The sequence below is a fragment of the Mercenaria mercenaria genome, chromosome 4, assembly GCF_021730395.1.
Source record: "Mercenaria mercenaria strain notata chromosome 4, MADL_Memer_1, whole genome shotgun sequence".
Lineage (NCBI taxonomy): Eukaryota > Metazoa > Mollusca > Bivalvia > Venerida > Veneridae > Mercenaria > Mercenaria mercenaria.
This window is the reverse complement of record NC_069364.1, coordinates 42282597-42301043: the sequence shown is the minus strand read 5'-3', so window position 1 is coordinate 42301043 and position 18447 is coordinate 42282597. Positions and strand designations below refer to the sequence as shown.

The window sequence follows — 18447 nt, the reverse complement described above, 5'->3', positions numbered from 1 at the left end:
GTATTTCTGATTACTTCCCTTTAAAAGTATCCTTCTGAGTGAAAAGTCATTAAAAAGAACTTTTATAAAAGAAATTATTTCTGATAACAAGATTATATGGATGAAAGATTTACTCGTTTTAAGTATGAAAATAAGTTTAAGATGCATAATCACAAAGGCAAATGTAGATAAGACAGTCACTGTGGTCTTTTGAAATCAACATTGTCCTATAAATTTTATTTTTGTATTGTATGAAGGCTGGTTAAAACGTAGAACAATGCAGTACAGATGTGGTGTGGCAGGTTCAAGTAAAGTGCAGTTTACATTTTTATCTGCATCTTGAAAACAATTTTTAAGGGTGACAGACACCCTGTTATGAATTACAGTATCATAAGCAAAAATATTACCCTACCCCACCCCCACTCTATATCTTTCATAGATTAATAATAACCAAATCTTATAAAAAAAATCTTTTCTGTTTCATGTTTTAGAAAAATTCTTATAATTTATCAGTAAAATTTCTTATATTTTTGTTTAAAAAATCTATATTTTTCCTATAAAAATTCTTATATTTTTCCAAAAGAAGGTTGTCAACCTGGTTCTATTGAATAATTTATTTCTAGATTACAAAATGATTTCTATGTTATAAGTTAATTTTGTAAAATAAATAGATTGGTGTCTGTCAACCTTACAAACTCTTTGCATCTACAAAATTATTCCAGTGGAATGTTTAATGGCTATGTTTTCAACATTTTTCAGCTGCATGATACAAAATTGTTTCAAGTTTTATAGCTTGTTTTGGTACATCTAAAACAATGTAGCTTTGTGATGAAATATACCATATGAATGTTAATTAGCTATAAAAAAAAACAGTTGACAGTTCAAATACTGATTGAATTGTTCATCATGACACAGTTTGATTAAGACAGAATTACGAAAAAATTGTAGCACTACCATGTTTGTCCAAATGTGATGTCTTGTCAGTGAATGAAATTGTTTATAAGTTTTACACTCAAGTTTCACCTACTGACGAAATTTTTGCTTTACATGTATTTTATATTTTCAAAAGTGAATTAATGGCAAAATTTATACTAGTTTTAAAGTAAATCTTTTATCCTTGACAAGTATGCTTTTGAAATGTGCATCAGTTTAAACAGACATGGTAAATAAAATTTATTCTAGCCAAAGCATGCCCAATTTCATTTATTTTCTATGCTTTAACTTAATTAACTTGTAAGTAACTAACTCTAAAGTACAGCTTTGATGGTGCCGTCTATAGATACTGTAGCCTATGTTTACTTACTTTGAAAAATTTTCAAAAATGTTTTCAGATTTTGAAATATGTAATTCTGGTAAGATTTTTGACATTGTCACATGTGAAAGGGGCTGGATTTCATGATTTAGGCTTTTAAGGATATTGTACAAAATTTAATTTACATCTTACGTGTGATGAAATATGAAATCTTGCTTCCTCTGAATATTGTAGACAGACCTCAAATCTTCTTTCTTTTTTTATGCAAACCATATCCAGAGTTGACATAATAATTTATTAACCAGTGAAACATTTCATTCATTTATGTAACCTGGAAGAAATTTATGAGGGAAAAAAATGTGAATTTCTTGCACCAGCATGCTTGTTGTATACAGTACCTATCTTTGTATGACTTCGGGGGAGAAAATGGGAAAAACATGAGAAGGGAAAAATTATATGTACAAACAGTTCCCTAAATTTTGTATTGTGCATTAACTTGGCATGGCCTGAATGGGAGCATGCGCCATTAGCACGTAGGACAAATAGTGGGATGAAAGATGAAAGGTGAAAATGTATATTATTAAAAAGAAAAATTGAGAGAACTTTTACTTTCATCTCTCTTCTCTGATTGATAGGGTTCTTCCTGGTAGTGCATATTTTCACATTTTTGGGACCAATGGTTTAAAGGGCAAAATTTAAATGTTCAGACATGTGACTTCTGCAGAAACTGTCAAGCTTTTGACCATTAATTTTATAAAGCATGCTGAATTATATTTTCAGACACCTTTTCTTTTTAGCTCACCTGAGCAATGTGAGTTTTTCTGATCACTCGATGTCCGGAGTCTGTCGTGTGTCTGTTGTCTATCTGTCTGTTGTCTGTCAACATTTAGCATGTGTATGCGAAAGAGGCTGTATTTTTCAACTGATCTTCATGAAAGTTGGTCTGAATGATAACCTTGATGAAATCTAGGCCGAGTTTGAAAACTGGTCATCTGGGGTCAAAAACTAGGTCACTAGGTCAAATAAAAAAAAACCTTGTGTATGTGATAGAGGCTGTATTTTTCAATTAATCTTCATGAATTTTGGTCAGAATGATTACCTTGATGAAATCTAGGCCGAGTTTGAAAACTGGTCATCTGGGATCAAAAACTAGGTCACTAGGTCAAATCAAAGAAAAACCTTGTGTATGTGATAGAGGCTGTATTTTTCAATTGATCTTCCTGAAATTAAGTCAAAATAATAACCTTAATGAAATCTAGGCCGAGTTTGAAAATGGATCATCTGGGATCAAAAATCAGGTCACTAGGTCAAATCAAAGAAAAACATTGTGTATGCAGTAGAGGCTATATTTTCCAATTGATCTTCCTGAAATTAAGTCAGAATGATTGCCTTGATGAAATCTAGGTCAAATTTAAATATGGGTCATCTAGGGTCAAAAAGTAGGTCACTAGGTCAAATCAAAGAAAAACCTTGTGTATGCGATAGAGGCTGTATTTTTCAATTGAACTTATTTAAATTTGGTCAGAATGATAGCCTTGATGAAATCTAGGTCAATTTCGAATATGGGTCATCTGGGATCAAAAACTAGGTCACTAGATCAAATCAAAGAAAATACTTACTTATACTCAAGATTTTTGCTCCAATTTTAATGATAATTGGTCAGAATATTTTTTTCCATGAAATCACTAGGTCAAGCATGTTTACACTGTTATGGTGTGTTTCTCAGGTGAGCAACCTAGGGCCATCTTGGCCCTCTTGTTTATATGCATGTTGTATATTTTTGTATACTTTATACCAGTAGATGGATATATGCATCATATTTATAAATTATACTCCTGTAAGTTTTGAGGCTTCACTTGTTCATTTAATCCTTTAAAAAGAGACTGTGATAGAAAAGCTGTGAATAAAACTACACCTTTTAAACATAAAAAATATTTGTTGTAGATATTCAAGCCACAAGAAAGTTGTTGTCAACCTTTGAACATTTAAAAGGAAGCAAAAACTGTTACTATTCTCAAGTTTTAAAACATAGTTTAAAGACTAACTAAGTCTTAAAATCCCAGTATCTGATTGGTTGTTTATAAGAATGACTTTGAAATTGACCAATGGCAATAGTTGCTGTAATCTTAGACTGGTTTCCAAACTTATTTTTCAAGTTGGCTTTGTAACTATATAAAGGTTCCAAAAAGAATTACCAGTCTGAGAAATCAAGCATCTGACTTGTTGTTTTGTAAGAAAAATTTTGAATCAGGGCAATAGCATAGTTATGGCATTCTGTGACTGTCTACACACTCACTTTCTTTCATAATCTTGGATCAAGGCTGGTTCGATGATTCTTTAACTCTTACATTGCTAAATTTCTATAATGAACTTGTCAGTCTTCCAATTTGACTGTACCATCAACTGTTAAAAGGGGTGCTTACCAAAAAGATACTGACTGAATGGTGAACAGTGCAGATCATGATCAGATTGCATGGATGTGCAGGCTGATCATGATCTACACTGGTTGCAAAAGCAGAATCAGTCGCATCCAGCATGATAAGGATTAACATGTAACAATCTGACAAACCTTAGAGTTTGGAATCAGTCAAAATATCTGCATCCATTAGTCAATACAAAAATTCCTTGATCATTGATTAATAATGAAGAAAATCACACCAAAATAAGACGTAAAAGTATGGACACATAATATATGAGCCATGCCATGAGAAAACCAACATAGTGGCTTTGCGACCAGCATGGATCCAGACTAGCCTGCGCATCCGCGTAGTCTGGTCAGGATCCTTGCTTTTTGCAAACTGTTTCTCGAATTACTATAGGCTTTGAAAGCGAACAGCATGGAGCCTGACCAGACTGCGCGGATGCGCAGGCTGGTCTTGATCCATGCTGGTCGCACACCCACTATGTTGGTTTTCTCATGGCACGGCTCATATGTCCGGTAATTTTTGTAGCCTTGAACATGATGCATATGGATTGTCAGCTGTCACGATTTTATCTAATGTAATCATTTTACTTGCAGTTGTACTAGATTTAGCTTTATTATGATGTCAGGTTACATCAGTGATGAATTATTCCAATGCAGTCATTTATTCCTGATTCTTTGACATTCTGGTTAGTTAGTACATCACTGATAAATATATTATGTAGCATTTAGTTTATTAATCAAATTTATTTAAATCACTCCCAGCATTCAGACTTATGTGACATAATATAATGGCCAAATACAGACTGTAGATGAGCTGCACCATGAGAAAACCAGCATAGTGCATTTGCGACCAGCATGGATCCAGACCAGCCTGCGCAGTCTGGTCAGAATCCGTGCTGTTCACTAACAGTTTCTCTAATTGCAATAGGCTTTGAAAGCAAACAGCATGGATCCTGACTAGACTGCGCAGATGCGCAGGCTAGTCTGGATCGATGCTGGTCGCAAAGGCACTGTGTTGGTTTTCTCATGGCGCGGCTCGTATCTTACTGTGTCATAATTTACTAGTCATTAATTTGACGGTGTAAAACATAATTCATGAGATAAAGGTGTGCATAAATTTTTGATAACTGTATATCTTTTGATGTGCAGACTTTTTTTTTGTATCATCAGGTATATTTTTCATTTAAAAGAGAACGAAAAAAAAAGTCTTATAATATATATTGTTGAGTCATTCAACAAATTTTGCTTTATTTATTTAAAGAAAGATGGATAAACTTAATTAATTAGACAATAGCTTTTATAAATGCATTTATTGTACCCCCCGACAACAAAGTTGTAAGGGGGGTATACTGGTTTCGGGTTGTCTGTCTGTCTGTCCGTCTGTCCGTAGACGCAATCTTCTGCGCACCATCTCTCCTTATCCCCTTGACAGAATTTAATGAAACTTCACACAAGTGATCAGTACCAACAGTAGTTGTGCATGGGGCATGTTAGGTTCTTTTAGAAAAAAAATTTGCAGAGTTATGGGACTTTGTTTTTTTGTTACTATACTATATACATAGACACAATCTTGTGCGCACCATCTCTCCTCATCCCCTTGACACAATTTAATGAAACTTCACACAAGTGATCAGTCACAACAGTAGTTGTGCATGGGGCATGTTAGGTTCTTTCAGAAAAAAAATTTGCAGAGTTATGGGACTTTGTTTTTTTTTTGTTACTATACTATATACATAGACACAATCTTGTGCGCACCATCTCTCCTCATCCCCTTGACACAATTTAATGAAACTTCACACAAGTGATCAGTAACAACAGTAGTTGTGCATGGGGCATGTTAGGTTCTTTCAGCGACAAAAATTGCACAGTTATGGGACTTTGTTTCTTGTTACTATACTATGTACATACAGTCTGCATATGCAATCTTGTGCGTGCCTAATCTACCAAACCCTTGCACACAATTTAATGAAACTTCACACAAGTGATCAGTACCAACCCTAGTTGTGCATGGTGTATGTTACATTCTTTTAGATAAATATTCTGCATAGTTATGGGACTTTGTTTTTTGTTACTATACTGTATACATACAGTCTATATACATACAGTCCACATAATTATGCAAACTTGTGTGCGGCAAATTGCAATGTACTGTGTCAGTGCATGCGGGGGGTACATTCATCACCTTTAGTGATAGCTCTAGTTGTTTTTTTCCATTGCTCCATTCATCAATTACCGTGCATTGTGAAAGATTTAGAGACTGTACTCAAGTCACACATTGAAAAATGAACCTGCTTTATTGTGGTGCACCATGTTTAAACCATAAACCATGTGTCCATATCCATTTTGGTGTGACCATAATTAGCCATGGTTTGGTTAATATATGCCTCAGAACAGTATTCAATTATTGCTGACCCATGGTAAAGCCAACCATTGTCAACCATGCTAAACCATTGTCTTAGTGTCTGTGTCAGCTGTGGTGAACCATTGTCTTGATGACCGTGGTCAATTGTTCTGATTATGGACATGGTTTGGCAACATTGTAAATTGATAAAATCATGATGGACCGTAGTCTACCATATGCCATTTACATTGAAGCATTGGTAAACCTATGTTTTGCGATGGTTAAAGATTGTGCAACATGCAAGCATGTTATGCTAACCAGTCCAACTTTTTTTACAAGGTTGTACTTTCATGAGTAACATTTATAGAATTTAACATAAATGGCCTAAAACTTTTAACTACATAGATATGAAATACATTTTGAAACTATGCTACAGTGGTTTTAACAGGTGTCATTTATCAAAATTTAATGTCTTGCTTGTTTTATATTTGCTTTGTAAAGCTGTGTCATATTCTTCTTGTAAGACACACCTGATATGAGCCGTGCCATGGGAAAACCAATATAGTGGTTTTGCAACCAGCATGGATCCAGACCAGCCTGCGCATCCGCGCAGTCTGGTCAGGATCCATGCTGTTCGCTAATGGTTTCTCTAATTACAATAGGCTTTGAAAGCGAACAGCAAGGATCCTGACCAGACTGCGCGGATGCGCAGGCTGGTCTGGATCCATGCTGGTCGCAAACCCACTGTTGGTTTTCTCACGGCGCGGCTCAATTATAAGTTTAAGGTAAATAATTGTCATGACTCAGTATCCATTGAAGCATTTTTTGGACCAGTTTTTTTTTTCAAAATTTAGAAAGTACTTTAATTTTCAGCAGTTGTAAAGAAAGAATTAAATAAACTGATTCAGGGAGTTCCATGTATTATTTATGTTTTTATCTGTAAAATTTGTAGAAAGAAAAGTTTTCTGCTGTATTACTGATGTAACAAACATTATGGAAGCTTCTGGAAAAAAAAAAGATACTGTAGAGTTAATCTAAAGGAATGCCCCTTTAAACTGTAAATGTAAAAATTGCATTTCATGTTGACCATTCAGATTTTGTTTAAATTAATATTTTTAATGTAATGTAAACAGATACAACAATGAATTTATTGTAAGCATGAGGGTTTATACGAAAAAATGATTAAGAATATCATGTTAAATATTTGATTAAAATTATCGTGTTTTGCTTAAAATTGATAGATGCTTATGTAAATTAAAATGTAATGTTTTTGTTACTGTAATGTAATGTAATTTTTTTTATTGTAATGCAAGCTGAGAGCTGTGTGAAAAAAATGCTTAGCTTGAAGTGGCAGAGGTTAAGTACATTATCCCCAAAATAATTATCATTTCTTAATTTTTTTTTGAAACAATCCAAGTTACTTACATCTTATTAAATGACTGTATGTAACATTAATGTGTATATGTATAAATATATATAATTAATTAATGTAATTTCATTGTAATGTAAGCAGAGAGTAGCATACCTCATGCTGTGAGACAGCATAGCTTGATGCATATGAAACGGTAAGTAAATAGCACCCAAAATAATTGTTTAATTTTCTTATTTTGAGTTATATTAAACAATCCTTGATTATTATAACTGTTATTTAACATATAATTTTTCACCAGTAATGAATGCATCACCTTCATAATTACATAACATTCATTTCAGTTTTATAATGAAAAATGTCACATTTCAGCAAGGTGCATGTGGTATATGACAGGATAAAGTCTGTGATTCTGTCAAACAAGAACTACCGGTTCTGTAAAAGCAGAAATTTTCGAGAGGGTTTAATTTTCGCTATATTTGTGAGGCCCTACATCTCGCGAAAATTAATCCTCGTGTAAATATTCATAATTAGTATAATTCTAATTCAAGTAGGATACCATTTTTACATTTTCCCGAATGTTGAACCCTGTGAACATACTAAAAATTGCTAATTGGCGAAATTTTGATCCAGCGAAAATATGTGCTTTTACAGTATTATGCTGGGCTTATTCATAATAGCTTGAATAAATCCAAATGGTTTTGAATGAAATTGCTATAACGGTTTATTTAGCCAGGGTCATTTTTCTTTGTTTTCATTACTGATATGACATTTGTATGATTTCCCATAGGACAGTTCGCTTCTTTAAATTGGAAGATTCAATCAGGCAAGAAAATGTATTGCATATCCTACGTAAAGAATAACCAAGAGTCGAAAGAATTCAAAATGTGGTGATTTTTTTTCTGCAATATTTATAAATGTGTATACCAAGATAAATTATTAATTTGGTTTTATTTCTTTGATAAGTATGACTTTTGATTAGAAAAAAAAAACAAAAAAAACAAAGTCTTGGTTATTCTGGAGTTTTGATTTGGATAAAAGCTTAGAATATGTTCTGCTTTCAGGGATTGCAAGGTGTGTTTGATTTTGCTACAATACCATTTTCATTGATCAAACATATAAACATGTTGTTTTAATTTAATCAGTTTTTGATGATCCTAATCCTTTTGTTCTGGCCCTTATCATGTTGATCTAATCCTAACCATGTTGTTCCAGTTTCTAATCCTGTTGTTTTGATTGATGAAGTTTGCTAGTCAGTATAATGTGATCAGTTTAATGTTCGAAATCAAGTTACTGCTCTTTCTAGCAACAGGATAGCTCATCTTGTTAAGGCCTTAAAAAATTGTTTGTTTCCTGTAGCATTCCCCCAAAAAATAGGGTAGGTATGTAGGAAAGACCAACAAAAAGTGAAGAAAAGTATAAAAAAAAAATAGCGTAATTAATATAGACTTTTTTTCCAACACCATAAAAGCATTTAGGGTCTGGTAGGTCAGGTACCGGAAACAAACTTTTTTTTTTTTAGGCCTATCATAGATAAACATCACTATTTGTAGTAATTTACTTTAATTAATAATATTATGTTACATAAAAATGATTTATAAAGAGCAAGAGCTGCCTGCCAATTTTAGATCGTAGTTATAATGCCTAGATATACCAAGAAGTGATTTTACCTTTTAGCATCATTTTTCGTGACTTTTAATATTCGTGTCTCAACAGTGATATTATAGCGTTATTTTTGGCTAATGGTAATTTCATGACTATCTCTACTTACCGGTATATACTGTGCTCATGAATTTTGTTAACTTAAAAAGCATGAAATTGTTGCTACGTTTACTGTAAGTAAATATAAATCAGACTATGCATGAAGAAAATACTTAGTTGTTTTCCTTTTACTTAATTTTATTCATGGCTACTGAGCAATTAAAAATAACTTGTCTCACAAATTTTATAGATTTTATAGCAATAATTTGAAATATGTTCAATAAAAGATTTTAAATGTGGTAAATACAAAAAAATATTCATATATCAATCATAATTAATTAAAGCTGGTACATTCAGTTTTTAGATGGACTGTTTTTTAACGCTATGATGAATTACAGTAGAATTAATATTGGACTTTTATTTATGTTTTAGTTCGTTTATGCAAAATAAGAAGTGCATTTTGATGTATATTTTTTGCTTATCCGCATGTTAAAACTTTCCAGGCATTTGTAGTCTGACATTATATTTCTCAGACATTGTGAGTGAACATTCTTTGAATAAGTAATTTCTAAGAATTACACCTTTACCAGGTTTAATGTGTACATTTTAGAGAATATTTATTTATGATATTTGAGCCGTGCCATGAGAAAACCAACATAGTGGGTATGCGACCAGCAAGGATCCAGACCAGCCTGCAAACTGCGCAGTCTGGTCAGGATCCATGCTGTTCGCTAACAGTTTCTCCAATTCCAATAGGCTTTAAAAGCGAACAGCATGGAGCCTGACCAGACTGCGCGGATGCGCAGGCTGGTCTGGATCCATGCTGGTCGCAAACCCACTATGTTGATTTTCTCATGGCACGGCTCATTTATTAGTTCAACATGCAGTACATGGAAGGTGCTCCTATCATTACTTGGTAAAACTTGAATGATATAATTTATTTAAAGCTCCCCCTGGTGGGCGTGACAGAAGAGGTAGGTCACTGTCATTGATGTCAACACCAAGCTTCTCAGGGACACAGATTGAGCAGCCACAGCAGCCACCTAGCACCCCTGCAGTGATCAAGACAAAGTTACAGTTGGTAGATCTCGCTGGCAGTGAATGTGTTGGTAAGTATGTCAGGGAGTTGCTGTAGCATGAAATTATGCACTTCCTGTCCTGTGGAAACCCATGTACTTTTTACTTCCTCAGTAGCTCAATGTAGAGTGTCTGCTTTGATTGCTGGAGGTTGGGAGTTTGATCCCTGGCATCATCATACCAAAGTTACTTCTTCAGTAGCTCAATGGTAGAGTGTCCGCTTTGAGAGTTGGAGTTTGATCCCTGGCATCATCATACCAAAGATGTGAAAAATGGAAGTGGTAGCTCCCTTACTTTGCTTTCAGCATTTATGGGGTGGTACAAGGGGTTAAAATAAGCCCAGGTAAGTATTTGCTACCCTGGATACCTAGTTTGCAGCACAAGAGCTTTGTAGTTCATGTTGTCTGTTGATTATATGCGACGTAAAGCTTACATTTCCCTTTATCTACCTATAAGAAAACAATATTGATTGCCGTATAAATATATAGAATAATTACGATATTAAATGAGCTATTAAAATTTACTCAAGTTTTGTATGTCTTTATAACCTAAAGAAGCACTATCTTACTGTTCTAATAGTACATTAAGTTTACCACTGTGTTCTCATCATCTTAATCATCTTATCATCCCCCCCCCCCCCCCCCCCCCACCCCCGACAACAAAGTTGTAAGTGGGGGTATACTGGTTTCAGGTTGTCTGTCTGTCCGTAGACACAATCTTGTGCGCACCATCTCTCCTCATTCGCTTGACACAATTTAATGAAACTTCACACAAGTGATCAGTAACAACAGCAGTTGTGCATGGGGCATGTTGGGTTCTTTTAGAGATAAAAAAATTGTAAAGTTACGGGACTTTGTTTTTTGTTACTATACTATATACATAGACACAATCTTGTGCGCACCATCTCTCCTCATCCCCTTCACACAATTTAATGAAACTTCACACAAGTGATCAGTAACAACAGTAGTTGTGCATGGGACATGTAAGGTTCTTTCAGAGAAAATATTTGCAGAGTTACGGGACTTTGTTTTTTGTTATTATACTATATACATAGACACAATCTTGTGCGCACCATCTCTCCTCATCGCCTTGACACAATTTAATGAAACTTCACACAAGTGATCAATAACAACAGTAGTTGTGCATGGGGCATGTTAGGTTCTTTCAACGACAAAATTTGCAGAGTTACGGGACTTTGTTTCTTCTTAACATACTACGTACATACAGTCTGCATATGCAGTCTTGTGCGCGCCTAATCTTCAGAACCCATGCACACAATTTAATAAAGCTTCACACAAGTGATCAGTGCATGGTGCATGTTACGTTCTTTTAGATAAATATTCTGCATAGTTATGGGACTTTGTTTTTTGTTACTATACTGTATACATACAGTCTGTATACATACAGTCCACATAATTATGCAATCTTGTGTGCGTCAAATTGCAATGTACTGTGTCAGTGCATGCGGGGGTACATTCATCACCTTTAGTGATAGCTGTAGTTATTTACAGCTGTATCCAGCAACAAAGGATGGTTTTGAGACATTATATCACTGCTTAATGGGAGCCATGGTGAAAGAACAGTTACTAATGATTTTAAATTATCTCCCTTCAGTAGTGAACAAATGCTAAATATGGCCGATTATCGCCTATTCTGATTATGGAAACCACTTGTAATGAGAAACCAAGTACTCGATCTATAATCAATAACAATATGTCTCTCCCCACCCCCAACCCCACCCCACTCTTTGGGAGACGTATTGTTTTTGTCCTGTCCGTCCGTCTGTGTATCCTTTCTGTCCGTCCATCACACTTTATTTCCGATCAATAACTGGAGAACCATTTGACCTAGAACTTTCAAACTTCATAGGGTGGCAGGGCTTATGGAGTAGTCGATCCTTATTGTTTTGGGGCCACTCCTTCAGAGGTCAAGGTCACAGGGGTCTGAACATGAAAAACCATTTCCAATCAATAGCTTGAGAACCAATTGATCCAGAAAGTTGAAACTTCATAGGATGATTCAACATGCAGAGTAGATGACTCCTATTGATTTTTGGGTCACTCTGTTAAAGGTTATGGGGGCCTGAAAATGGAAAACAATTTCCGATCAGTAACTTGAGTCTTCAACCACTTGTCCCAGAATGTTGAAACTTCATAGGATGATTGGACATGCAGAGTAGATGACCCATATTGATATTGGGGTCACTCTATTTAAGGTCAAGGTCACAGCGGACAGAGCATGGAAATCCATTTTCAGTCAGTAACTTGAGAACCATTTGACCTAGAACCTTCAAACTTCATAGGTTGATAGGACTTACAGAGTAGATGCCCCCTATTGTTTTTTGGTTTACTCCATCAAAGGTTAAGGTCACAGGAGCCATCCGTCCATCACACTTCATTTTTGACCGATAACTGGAGAACCATTTATCAATAACTTCAGAGCTACTTGACCCAGAACATTGAAACTTTATAGGATGATTAAACATGTAGAGTAGATCACCCCTAATGCTTTTTGGGTCACTCAAAAGTCAAGGTCACAGGGACCTGAACATGAAAAACGGTTTCAGATCAATAACTTGAGAACCGTTTGACCCAGAACCTTCATAGGATGATATGACTTAAAGAGTAGATGACCCTTATCGTTTTTGGGGTCACTTGAACTAAGGTCAAGGTCCCAGGGACCAAAACATGGAAAACAGTTGCCAATCAATAACTTGAGAACCATTTTACCCAGAATCTTCAAATTTCATAGGATGATAGGACTTAGAGAGTAGATGACCCTTATCGTTTATGGGGTCACTTGAGCTAAGGTCAAGGTCACAGGGGCCTTAACATAGAAAACTCTTTCCAATAGGTAATTTGAGAGCCATTTGACCCAGAACGATGAAACTTAATAGGATGATTGGAGATGCAGAGTAGATGACCTCTACTGATTTTAAGGTCACTTGATCAAAGATCAAGATCACAGGGGCCTGAACATGGAAAATCATTTCCAATTCGTTATTTGAGAACCACTAGGCCCAGAATGTTGAAACTTAGTGGGATGATTGGACATGCCAAGTAGATGATCCCAATTGCAGCCAACCATCAGTGTCTCTTTGACTTTCCCTTCTGAGTGTTCCCTATTGACTTCTTGCCTATACAACTATGCATTATGGGAGACATGTGCTTTTCTACAAAAGCATCTTCTAGTATACAAATTGTTTTCTCTTATTGTAATATATACTTGAGACAGAAAAGTTATTCTGTCACATTGAAAGGTGCTGTGTAATTGCAGTTATATATCTGACAAAATCATGGCATCTGTTGACAATGTGACAGAAGTGCATGCATTTTGAATTATTTATGGTTTTTGCTGACCTAGTATCAGGCTTTTGCTATTAGATATGCAAACTAGGCAGTACAACAATTGCAGCCAGCTGATTATAAAATTTAACTATTTAAGTATTGTGACAAATTTTTAATTTTCATACAAGAATGTGTCATTTGGTAAGAATATCATGTGGTCAGGCCTGTTTTAAAGGACATTCTTGGGAAAGGCAAAAAGTGTATTTGAAGATAAAACTAAAAAGAAATCACTGCCCAAATTCTGCTTTAGGGGATGTCATGGGCCTTTGGATAGGGAATTGTGTGTGTGTGCTGGAGGGGGGGGAGTAAGGAAAAGGGAGAAAAAAAACTAATAAATTCTGCTTTATGGGATGGTCACGAGCCCTTGGGTAGGGAATTTTATGTTGTTTTAAATGAAAATTGAGAAAAAAGTATTTCTGCTTTAGGGGATGGTCACGGGCCCTTGGGTGGGGAATTTTGTGTTGTTTTGAAGGAAAAGGGAGAAGAAGGGAATATAGGTTATAACACTAAATAGCCACCACTATATATTCTATATAAAACGACAAGTTTTCACCATGCTGCAATACACACCTAGACCCATTTTAAATTTCTTTAACTTACATTTTCTTGTAGAGCAACATTTATACTGTAAAAATATCCAAAGAAAAGTAGGGGTCATGTTTGATGCAAGAAAAATATTTCTGGTCAAACGGACACACCGTAATTTTTACACTGAAATGACAATCACAATTTAGGGTAGGGGTGTATGAATAAATTTCACATGTTAAATCAGTTTGGAGTCTTTTTTTCAACATGCAAATGCTACCAGTATGTCAAGTATAGGCATGCAATATGATTTCAACCAATATATAGCAATGATTTCAAGGAAAAATCCTTCTAGCAAAAAAAAACTGAGAACTATTTGAATCCGCCATTATGCAATTTTTCATAGGTGCTCAGGCTATTTAGTGTCTGTATGCCTATATGGTAAGTACTGTTAACTACCTTATACTTAACCTATGTTAGCTGTGGGCTATATTACTAATTTGAGCAAAGTTGAATTTTTGTCACATTTGGCGTGGGGGGAGGTGGGGGATAATTTTGCACAGGGGAATGGTGACAACTTTTGGCCTCAGAAAAACATGAAAATGGAATAGGTGAAATAATGGCATATATACTTGATTTTCATTTACATTATACAGGTATGTCAGGTGTCACAGGGGCTGCACTGAGAGAGGCCTCTTACATCAACAAGTCCCTTTCAGCCCTTGCTGATGTCTTAGGGGCCCTAGCAGAACAGAGCAGATCTCATGTACCATACAGAAACAGCAGGCTTACACACTTCCTTCAGGATTCTATAGGTAAATTTCTGTTGTCTGTATTAGCTCACCTGAGCAAAACGTGCTCATTGTGAGCTGTGGTGATCACCATATGCTTGTTGTCATGATTGTGTCAGCAGCAGTTTTAACTTTGATGCTCTAGAGCTCAAAATTTTAGTTCAACCTTAATGAAGCTTGGTCAGAATATTACTTTGATAAAATCTTGTGTGATCTTGGTCAAAAACTAGGTCAAAAGCTCTATACAGAGTCTGCATTTTCTACCAGATCTGCATGCAGTTTGGCAAGAATGTTTGTTTTTATGAAGTCCAGGTCATCATTTAAACTGTTCATTTTGGAAGACTGGGTCAAATTGTAGAAAAACCTCTGTAATAGTATAGGGTCTCATTATCTACCCTATCTGCATGAAACTTAGACAAATGTTTGTCTTGCTAAAATCTTGACGAAGTTTGAAACTGCTTCATCTGGACCTGTAAACTAGACCACTTTAGCAAACCATAGAAAAAGGTTGTTAACAGGAGGCAATGTTTTCTACCTGACCTACATTAGAGCTGGTCAGATTGTTTGTGTTGATGAAATCTAGGTGAAGTTAAGATACTGGGCTATTTGAAGTAAAATCTAGGTCACCATGTCAAATCTTAACCTCAATAGGCCACATTTTCTACCTTAAACCTTATCAAAATTTTGTCTTTATGGAATATTAGTCATAATTGAAACTAGGTCATCTGGGATACTCGGGTCGATGATACTGGGCCTTCTTTGGCCGCTTTGTTTTCAAAGCTACTAGGTACTACAAAACTTCTTATTTGTTGGCTTTAAATTTTAGTGTATGCACCAGTACAGCTATTTTGGAGATGGGAGTCTTCCTCCTTGGGAATTTTAATTGTTTGTTTTGAATTTTATTTCATGTGGATTGATGAAATCATGAAATTAACAAAAATTAGTCTTTGTGGATGATGATGATTTTAAGTATCTTAGTGCATAAAAAATGCATTTTGAATGGTAAATGGCCGAAAAACATTCTTGATTGTTGATTTCAGGAGTTGAAATTTTATACCTGTATGGATATTTATACATGTAGCATTTTTTTTTGTAATTTAGTTAGCACCTGTGTTGTAAAAATTTAGAGCATTAATTTAAATGTACACAGTCTAGCTGTCTAGCAACACTTGGGAAAGCTTGTTTTGCTGTTCAGAGATACCGGTATTTACATTTACATGAATTGAGCCTCTTGCTGACATTGATCAGATCCATTTCAGCAGGCGCTTATACTTGATTAAAGAGACTTACTACACATGTTGAGACACGTACATGTAGAAACATACATGTTTTTGAATCACTACCTCCCTTGTAAGTGCAATTTTGCATTTTTAAGGTATTCAAAACTAACATCAACTTCTTTTTGCCTTCATGTTAACAAATAAGCCTGCAGCTTATACTGATGAATTGTTTTCACCTTAAATTACATGAAATATAATTAAGGCTTGTTTAAGTGCATTGGTATCTTAAAATAGAGGTATTGTTGAAAAGTAAGATGTCACAAATTTTATGACACTTATATTTGTACAATTTCATACAATCAAAGAATTCACTGTGAAAATTCAGTTGTTTTATTATTTCAATACCTCACTGAGAGAGGTGTGCACATAATATAAGTCGCTATTAATTTGAAGGGGATGCAAACAGTCATTCATTGTTGTTTACATGAGAAACAAGAGCACCACAGGGCAGAACAATGTATGTCTGAAGGTATGACCTTTGACCCTTAGTGTGACCTTGACCTTGAAGCGAGCCATCAGAAACATACTCTCTGCACATTGTCTCGATGTGATGAACATTTGTGCCAAGTTTCTTTAAAATCCTTCAAGCAGTTCAAGAGTTACAGAGCGGACACGAAACAAAGTCATATGACCTTGAATTGAGTCATCCAGAATATGGGATCTGCATGTCAAAATTTGTGTCAAGTTTCTTCTAAATCCTTCAAGGGGTTCAAGAGTTACAGATCGGACACAAAATTGCAGATGGACGGACAGACAGATGGACAGACACTGGGTGCATCACATAATATGCTCTTTGGACATATAATAAAGTAGTTGTGCAAACTTTCTCTGTAGCGGATGTAAAATGAAATGTTGAACTGAGTAGAAGTTTAATGATTTGAGTTAAATACATGTATCTGTCAGTAAAAGATGAAAAAAATATACTATATATCTTCAGAGAAATAGTTTAGGTTTTTAGCTCATCTCATATTTAAAAACAAAATTCTATGAGGTATTGTTGTCATTTTGATCACATTCACCTTCACGCAATAATAAACAACATTTTTGATCTTACATCCCTTGTAAATGACCCAATTTAGGTCATACTCACAGTCAACAAACCTTATGGTAAGACTTACAAACTGACCTATATATAGATGACCTTGACCCTCATGACTTTCACCTAAAAAACTTAAAACCTGAATAAACAACATTTTTGGTCCTAAAACCCTCATACACAAGCCAATTTAGTTCATACTCAGTCTTAACAAACCTTATGACAAGACCTACAAACTGACCTACATATAGATGACCTTGACCTTCGTCTGTCCATACGAACCAGATTGCCTACAGCCCACATTAAGATTTTTGTTTAGGGTCATTTTTCTCAAAAACTGTAAGAGCTATAGCACTCAAACTTTGCACACTTGTTTTTACAACACTAGATAAATTAGCTGGCCAAGACCCATAACTCTCGTCTGCATGTTTTTTTGGAATATAAGCTCTTTTTGTACTCAGAAATTTTTGGATAAAATTTTTGTTTAAGGCAACTTTTCTTGAATACTTTAAAAGCAATAGCTTTTAAACTTTGCTGATTTGTTTATCATCATAAGTTGAGAATATTAACTGAGAACTATAGCTGTCACTTGCATTTTGTCAGAATTATAGCCATTTTTGTACTAAGAAAAGTGGATCTTCAGCACACAGCAGTATTATAACTTTAAAACTTTAAACATTTTTTGACATCAAACGTTGACTAAGAAGGTCAAGAACCATAACACTTTTCTTGTATATTGCCTTATGTTATGCACTTACAGGTCAGCATTGGAACCTGCAGGTGGTGCTCTTGTTGTCCAGTATTTGACCTTAATGCCCTGTTTAAACTTGACCAACATACAGCTTTTACATGAAATATGCATTAATTTTTTTTCTGGCTATATGGTTGTTGACATGTTATAATTGATTAATATGTGATTTTTTTTTCATACTCATATATTGTAGTTGTTTTTCTATGCTTTCTTTAAGATAGTTATGAAAGTTGGTAAAACTAAACACAATAAACTGTGAAAAGCAAGGATAAAAACCTGTATCCGGAACAGGAGAACTAGAAATTGCCTGTGATAGAAGAATATAATAATTAAGCCACACCATGAGAAAACCGAACATAGTGCATTTGCGACCAGCATGGATCCAGACCAGCCAGTGCATCTGCACAGTCTGGTCAGGATCCATGCTGTTCGGCGTGTTCGCTATTGCAGTAGGCTTTGAAAATGAACAGCATGGATCCTGACCAGTCTGCGCAGATGCGCAAGCTGGTCTGGATCCTTGCTGGTTGCAATTGCACTATGTTGGTTTTCTCATGGTGTGGCTCAAATATAACT

At 35.1% G+C, this 18447-nt stretch overlaps 1 protein-coding gene across 4 annotated transcripts in view; it reads left to right on the top strand.

The window, feature by feature from the left end:
- LOC123551548 (kinesin-like protein KIF25) overlaps positions 1-18447 on the top strand; it is a 53651-nt gene that overhangs the window by 26047 nt on the left and 9157 nt on the right. The window contains exons 11-13 of one of the 4 annotated variants that reach the window (XM_045340567.2): positions 8157-8192; positions 10015-10176; positions 14673-14831. In XM_045340567.2, coding sequence (XP_045196502.2) covers positions 8157-8192; positions 10015-10176; positions 14673-14831 — 357 coding nt within the window. Of the gene's footprint in view, positions 1-236; positions 288-1310; positions 1332-8156; positions 8193-10014; positions 10177-14672; positions 14832-18447 lie in introns of all 4 variants that reach the window. The other 3 variants (XM_045340568.2, XM_045340566.2, XM_045340569.2) reach the window with 3 other exon arrangements.